General features: G+C 53.4%; 1 protein-coding gene across 1 annotated transcript; it reads left to right on the top strand.

Moving 5' to 3' along the window:
• Positions 1-554: 554 nt before the first annotated feature.
• FOXJ1 (forkhead box J1) lies at positions 555-6,447 on the top strand. The gene is made up of 3 exons (XM_051634842.1): positions 555-633; positions 1,655-2,187; positions 5,038-6,447. The coding sequence occupies exons 2-3, from the start codon at positions 1,714-1,716 to the stop codon at positions 5,830-5,832; spliced, it is 1,269 nt and encodes a 422-aa protein (XP_051490802.1). The 5' UTR covers positions 555-633; positions 1,655-1,713; the 3' UTR covers positions 5,833-6,447.
• Positions 6,448-8,095: the final 1,648 nt, after the last annotated feature.

Genomic DNA, 8,095 nt, shown 5'->3' on the forward strand with positions numbered 1-8,095 from the left:
GAGCGGATGCAGGTCTGGGCAGTAGCAGCAAACATTCAAACGAGAGCTTCCAAGGCCGGAGCGGAGCAGGGCTCCCCGTGAACAGCAGCAGAACACGGGTCAGTGGATCCCGAGCGCTCGGTGCCCCCGCACAACCTCCCGCCCCACGCGGCCCGGGCCCAGCCGCCACCGGCGGGGACGCTCCCGGTCACCATAGCGACGCGCGGACCAATGGAGGGCCGGGAAGCTGTGTACGGGGCGGAGCGTCGCCAGGGCAACGCGCGGACCAATGGCAGGGCGGGAAGCTGTGTACGGGGCGGAGCGTTGCCAGGGCAACGCGCGAAGCCGTCCGGAGCAGCTGCACTCCCGGGCAGCCCCCGGCGGCCGCAAATCACGGCGGCTCGGCAGGGCCTGGCACGGCGGAGACACCCCCAGCCCCGGGGCATCGCACCCCCCCAGCCCTCCCCACCGACGCGGTTTTAGGCCTTTTGACTTTTTTTTTTTTTTTTTCCCCCTTTCGTCCCCTTTTTATTTTTTTTTTTCCCCCCTGTTCTGTTTGGTTTGTTGTGTTTTTTTTTTTTCCAGAAGCTTCTTGCTGTCTGGTGAGCTTTTGGGGGAGACTTTGTGAAAGTTGGGGGACGCCGCCGGGACGAGGTAAGGGGTTGCGGCGGTCGCCGGCAGCAGCGGGGAGCGGTGGGTTCGCAGGGGAGAGTTGTGGGACAGGCCTACTGAGGGCTCAGCTGGGCTGCTCGGGCAAAGCCAGCCGTCAGAGGCGGTAGGTTTGCACAGGGCAGGGGTTATTTTTATGTTCATTTTTATTTAGAACCCCCCTGCCCGCCCCTCCGCCCACCGCAGCCAGCGTTTCCGGGATCTCCCTCCCCGCGGGGGCGGGAGTTTGCAGGGGGCGAGCGCTGACACTGGGCTTCAGACACCTGCACAACCTGTCGCTGCCTCCCGAGCCTTCTTTTTTGGGACATAAAAGCCTGTTTTGAGGGAGTGGGGCTGCTGGTTCCGCCCCTTCCCGCACACCCTGCGTGCCTGCCTTCCCCCCATGCCGGTTGGAGCCCCCCATGGTTCCAGCGGAGCCCCCCGCGCCCGGGCACGCTCAGCTCCTCACCACGGCCCGGGCTCTGACCGCTCACTCCTCTCCCCAAACCCACCGGATTTCGGGTTCTCATCCCAAAGCCGCATCCCCAGCCCGAGGAGAGCCGAGGACTGAATCCACTCAGAGATAGGGTGTGCTTGGGGTGTGCCCGTGCTTCCCCCCCCCCGCCCCCGGCTTGTTTTAGGGGCACCGGGTGAAGGGAGGAACAGGAACCGCCTGAACCCGAGGGGAGTGGGCAGCAGGGGGGACTTGAAGAGATTTTGTCGAGGTGCTGGATCCGATTATTTTGTCCTGCTACTGGCGGGTGTGAGAAACATCCTCCCTTGGTGGGACAACAGCTGTTTGAGGGGGTTTTTTGGGTTTGGTGTTTCTGTTTTCTTTCTCGCTCCAGCCGGAGGCTTGCTGGGCAGCTCCAGCCTGCCGGGGGGATGTGGTGCACAGGATCCAGGGGATGGGGCTCACCCAGCGGCACCTGGAGCACCCAGGAACTGCAGCACCCCAGCCCTGCGTGGGTGAAGGAGAGCGGCTGTGCCTTGGGGAGCTTCAACCCTCTCCCTGTGGTTCTTGCAGGCTCTGCCCTGTCACCTCCTTCCCCTTCCCGTGCAGCCCTGGAAGGCAGGAGCCGCGGCATGGCTGAGGGGTGGCCCGACAACAGCGGGAAGGGCAGGAAGAGTCACTCGGCTGGGCTGGACAACAGCCTGACCAGCCTCACGTGGCTGACGAACTTCTCTGTCAAGGACACCAACATGGCCAGGCCCCCGTGGATCCCGGACCCCCTCGAGCGTCACAGGACCCCCAGCTTTGCTGCCCCCTGCTCCCCCCTGGCTGCTGACCCGGCGTGCATGGGGGTGCCCCACACTCCCTGCAACCCCATCTCCTCTTCCACCCCGAGGGTGGTGCAGCACACCGTGCCCACCTGCCCTCAGCTGCCAGAGGACGTGGACTACAAGACCAACCCGCACGTCAAGCCACCGTACTCCTATGCCACCCTCATCTGCATGGCAATGGAAGCCAGTGGGAAGCCCAAAATCACCCTCTCAGCCATCTACAAGTGGATTACAGACAACTTCTGCTACTTCCGACACGCCGATCCCACCTGGCAGGTAGGAGATTTGGAGAGCTTGTGCTCTCTCCCTGCAGGGCTGGGGAGGGTTTTCCACAGCCCTCACCTCATCAGGCAAGGTCCTGTGGGGGATGCTGGATCCCACCCGGAGGAGAGCAGCACCAGCAGCTGGCAGGGAAGGCCAGTAATGGGAAAGAGGTTGGGTGTGCAGAAATGCTGCAGCCTGGAGAGCAGGAGCCATTATGGGGGAGAGTCCAGGGCCCTTTTGGGAGCAGGGAGGTACCTCTTGGGCTGCTGCTCCCTGCAGGTCCTCTAGGTTCTGGGGCAAAGGCATCACTGTTCCCAGCTCCACTTTTCTGGAGCTCTCATAGAATCATAGAATTGTTTTGGTTGGAAAAGACCTTTAAAATCATGAAGTCCAACTGTTTGCCATCTCATGGGGTCCCAAGTCCCTTGGAGCTGAGCACACCTAAAATTGCCAGGATCTCTGGGATCTCTTGATCGAGGATCTCTGGGTGCTGAGGAACAGGCATAGAAGAGGGATGGAGAGGGATCTCCTTGGGAAGATGCTACTTGTTGGGCAAATCCCTCACTGGAGAGGTTCAGAGCAGAAATGCTGCTGCTTTCTAAGCAGGACAGAGGGCAGGTCTCTTGTCCCCTTGGACATACAAAGGAGGCTCCATCACCGTGATGAGCTGGTGAAGCCTCAGAGGGATGCCCAAGAGACAGCAAATAGGGCTGCATGTCTCCACGGGGTAGGTGACAGCCCCAGGCTCCCTGGCTTTGGGGACAGCCTGAAGCACAGGGGCTTTTCCCCAGCTTGCTGCCCTCCTCTGTCACACAAGGGGGCTTCCGGGATGTGAGGCTTTCTAGGATGTGGCAGGGCAGGAGGGACCTGGGTGGCTCATCCCTCTGCTGGGGTTATTCCCTGCCCAAATCCGCAGTATGACAGTGATCCTGAGAGCAGAGCTCACCCAGGCAGGGCTGGGCAAAACTGCTGCAAACCCCTTGCCCACCTTCTCCCTGGGCAGATGGGTGCCCAGCAGCTCTTTGAAACTTATCACAGGGAAGGGAACCCCCTGGTCCTTCTCCAGGATCACCGAGGTCCCCCAGCCTGCCCTGTGCTGGGGGGACCTCAGGGAGAGATTTGGGGGGAGGAGGTGTGTGCCAGCACGTTGACTTTCTCCTGCAAAGTCATGGCTGGATAATCACCACATTTTTAATTAAATGTGATTATTAAAAAAAAGAAAGCAAGTTTCCAATCCCTCTCTAGAGAGATGTAGGGGGTTCACGGGATTGTTGCAGGCTGGAATGATAAATATGTTAACCAGCCAGGTAATACCAGAGGGCAGCCCAGGCTGAATGAAGTTTGGGATGGGAAGCAGAGAATTCAGCTTGCAAGTCTCTGACCCTTGCAAAATTGCATTAAACTGTAAAGCTGGAGTTACTATAGCCCAGACTGTTTGCAGTGATATCTGTGTTCCTGCCTTCTTGCCTTATTTCTGCTTTTCCTTTCTTTCTTTCTTTCTTTCTTTCTTTCTTTCTTTCTTTCTTTCTTTCTTTCTTTCTTTCTTTCTTTCTTTCTTTCTTTCTTTCTTTCTTTCTTTCTTTCTTTCTTTCTTTCTTTCTTTCTTTCTTTCTTTCTTTCTTTCTTTTTCTTTCTTTTTCTTTTTTCTTTCTTTTTCTTTCTCTCTTTCTTCCTTTCTTCCTCTCTTCCTCTCTCTCTTTTTCTCTCTCTTAATTCTCTCTTTCTTCTCTTCTCTTTCTCTTTCTTCTTCTCTCTTTCTCTCTCTCTCCCTTTCTTCTCCCCCTTTCTTTTTCTATTTTTTCCCTTCCTTTTCCCCCCCCTTTCTTTTTCTTTTCTTTCTCTTTCTTTCTTCTGGAGTCTCTGTTCTCATCCCTTGTCCCGATTCCCGTACATGAAGACAGCCTGGAAAGGTCATGCCACCCATCCTCCGGGGGGAGATGGATATATTCCTGTGGGAGCTGAGTGCTTTGGAGAGGAGCCAACACACCCGAGGAGCTTCAGCCCAGAGGAGGGTTTTGTTGTGTCTCTGTGTGTGTGTGTGTGTTTTTCAACAGCTCTAAGCATTCAAGCCTTGTTTTTCCTACTCGGCACTCCGGATTATGGATGAATAAGCATAAAGATATCCAGGCAACATCAAAAAAACCCAACCCTCTACCATATCCAATCTCTTCATCCAGTCTTGGCTTTGTGGAATCCAACACTGGGTTATTTACCCAATAACTGAGTTTCCTCACATCACTCCAGGCACATTCAGGGTTTCAGAACAGCACAACGGGAGCAGAAATTCCTTTCCCCCCCCCCTCTGCTCATTTGAGCAGAGGCTGATGAAGATGCAGTAATTTCACACCGATCTTCCCCAGCCCAGGAGGCACCTCTGGGGACACACGGGGCTGCAGAGGGACAGCCCACGTGTCTCTCTGGTTTTGCCCATCTGGTTTGTGTCAGCCTGGCTGCAGGGAAGGATGCTGCCACATTTTTGGCCAGATATTTTCCCCCCAACAGAAGGAAGAGGTGTAGGCAGGGCTGCATCCAGGCAGGTTTGGAATGTCTCCAGAGAAGAGGCCTCCACAACCTGCCTGGGCAGCCTGTCCCAGGGCTCCGTCACCCTCACCATAAGTTTTTCCTCATATCGAAATGGAACTTCCCATGTTCCAGTTTGTGCCTGTTGCCCCTCATCCTGTCACTGGGAACGACTGGAAAGAGTGTGGCTCCAATCTTGATGCTGCCATTTCTGCTTTCTTCTTTTCCCAAAGGTCCTGGCTGAACAGGTGCCTCTCCACCAGCACCCACACGCAGGGGGTGATGCTGGGGCAGCAGACAAGCGTTCAACCTTGTGGTTTTTTTTTCCTCTCTTGTGTCTAGAACTCCATCAGGCACAACCTTTCCTTGAACAAGTGCTTCATCAAGGTGCCCCGGGAGAAGGATGAGCCTGGGAAAGGAGGCTTTTGGAAGATTGATCCCCTCTATGCTGACCAGCTCAAGAAAGGTGCCTTCAAAAAGCGGAGGTTGTCCCCGGCGCAGATCCACCCGGCCTTCACAAGAAGAGCCCAGCAAGAACCACGCTGTGATGCCAGCCCAGCTGCTCCAGTTTGCACCCCCACCAACATCTTCAATGTCAACACAGAGTCCCAGCAGCTGCTGAAGGAGTTTGAAGAAATCACTGGCAGCCAGACCTGGAATCCAGCTGATGGCAAAGCAGGGCAGAAGCGCCAGCAGTTCTCACCCCACCGTCCGGCCAAGGTGGCTCGGCTTTCCAACTCTGCCTTGCTGAGCCAGGAAGTGCAAAAGGAGCTGGGATCCTTGAAAGGTGACTTGGACTGGGAAGCCATCTTTGACACCAACCTGGATGCAGACTTGTCGACTTTTGGGGATCTGGACCTTCTGCCTCCAATCAGCCCCATCACGCACGACCTGGAGCTGACGGTCCACGGGCAGCACAGTGAGGGTCTCCAGGAGCAGGTCCTCACTGAAGCCAACCAGAACACCCTAGGCTTTGATGAAACCTTCATGGCCACTGCTTTTCTGCAGAATCCTTGGGATGAAGGGACAAACGATGGCCTCACCAACACTGTCAACATGGAGCAGGTGTTTGAATTCAATGATGCCCCTTTGCCAGAGGACATGAAGGACTGGAGCAGTTTAGCATCTCTCTTGTAAGAGACCTGTCACCCATTCCAAGCCCACACAGGCTTCAGTAGGATACTCCCCCATGATGCTGGGACTTAAAAGGGACAAGAGTTTCTTGAGACAGAGACATCCACAGTAACTTTTGCCAGCTTCATCGTGAGACCATTCACAGGAACACCAGAGGGAGAAAGAAACACCACTACAGGGACTGCTGAATATCTCTTCAAAGGACACATCAGAAGTCTCTACTCCATGAGTTTCCTCAAGAGCAGAAATACAGCACTACTTATTTTTTTAATTTTAAAGGAAGAAATGTGAATTTTCTTTTTTTTGTTTTTTCCCCCCATGCAAATGGACATGGCAAATGTTCCTTCAGGGCTAAAGGACAGCACCTGTTAAATCCCACCCAAGAGATGAGATTCCTGGTGGTTTAGGACTCTATAGACTAAGTGCAATTTCCTCATCCCTTTGTCTCTCCATTTCTCTTTCCTTTTTTTGTCTAGAGTAGCTGGTAGGTAGAGTGTGATAATGAGCTGGTAGGTAAATAGAAGTCCCTTCTGGATTCTCTGAGTTCAACCTCCCTCCTGACTTCTGCCTAAGGAAAAAGCAAAGGTCTATAAATTCAGCAAGTCTGCCTCTTTAGATGTTTTAATATAATCTATTATATATTATATATTCAAAGAAACCTATATTTTTAGCCTTAGAATTTCTTAATAGTAGGGGGATAGGGGAAATGCAGTTTTGGAGTTGTTTTATATTTTCACTGTTTAATTGTTTGACTGTTTCGCTGTTTAATTGTTGAAATGTTTTATATTTTCAATGTTTAATTGTTTCACCATTTCACTGTTTAATTGTTTTACATGTTTTATATTGACACTAATTGTTCCAACTGTTTCGCTGTCCAATTGTTGAGACGTTTTATATTTACACTGTTTAATTGTTTGTTTCACTGTTTAATTGTTGAAATGTTTTATATTTACACTGTTTTAATGATATCACTGTTGAATTGGTTAAATGTTTTCTACTGACACTGTTTTCACTGTGTCTGTTGTTCTCTAAACCAGGACTATGGGAGGGAGGATTCCTGAAGCAGCAGGAATAGGTTAAGGATCCAGAAATGGGCTTTGCAGGAGAGAAGCAGAGGAAACTGGGGTGCTCCCAGAAGTGAACTGGCATTTGTGTTTCTTGTACCCCAAAATCCTTGGTTTGGGTTAGTGTGGCAGGGTTTGGGGCAGGGGGGTGGCCCACAAGGCTGGTTCCTGTGAGAAGCTGCTGGAAGCTCCAATTCCAGCTTCACCTCTGGCCAAGGCTGAGCCAATTAGGGAAGTTGGAGGCACCTCTGGGAGTGACATATTCCAGAAGGGGAAAAGGAAACTGCAAAAAGACTTGCAGGGTAGGGGAGGTGGGGTGGTGGGAGCAGGGGTCCCCGAGGGCAGTGAGGAAGGAGGGGGAGGAGGTGCCTGAGCAGAGGTTTCCCTGCAGCCTGTGGGGAGGTGCAGCTGTCCCCATGCAATCCATGGAGGAGCACAGTGGAGCAGCCTGTGAAGGAGTATGGTGGAGATGTGGATCTGCAGCCTGTGAAGGCTCCTGCTGGGGCAGACATGGATCTGCAGCCATGGAGGACTGCAGTGGGGCAGATGTGGGCCTGCAGCCACAGAGGACCCCATGCCCTGGGAGGTTCTTGGAGTAGCTGACGGCTCTGTGGGGCAGCCTGTGCTGGAGCAGTCTGTTCCTGAGGGACTGCACCTGGTGGGGAGGATGTTAGAAGGGTTGGTGAAGGACTCTTGTCCAGTGGGAGAGACCCTGTGGTGGAGCTGGGGAAGGCTGTGAGGAGTCCTCCTCCTGAGGAGGAAGGAGAGGCAGAGACAAGGTGTGAGGAACTGATCCTAAGCCCCCACTCCCCCATGCTCCAGTGCTGCTGAGGGAGAGGACAGAGTGAAGTAATTTGGGCTTGAGAAGAAGGGGGTGGTGGGCAGTGGAAGGTGTTTAAGATCTAGTCTTGTTCTGTTTCTCCTCTTCTGATAGATTTTTTTTTTCCCCTCCCCAAATTGAGTCTGTTTTGCCAATAACTGAGGAGTGAAAACCTCCCTGTCCTTGTCTTGATCTAGGAGCTTTTAGTTGGATTTTCCATTCCCTATCCCACAGTGAGGGCTGGGGGTGAGTGAGCAGCACCCTGGTTGGTACCAGTTGGGTCTAAGCCACCACAATCCTTGCTGTGGTTGCTGATGGGTCTAGATCACCTTAAACCCTTCTCTGTCTTCCAGCAGCTGGCAGAGCCCCTCTCCACGTTTTT

This window comes from Apus apus, chromosome 17 (genome assembly GCF_020740795.1).
Source record: "Apus apus isolate bApuApu2 chromosome 17, bApuApu2.pri.cur, whole genome shotgun sequence".
Taxonomy (NCBI): Eukaryota; Metazoa; Chordata; class Aves; order Apodiformes; family Apodidae; genus Apus; species Apus apus.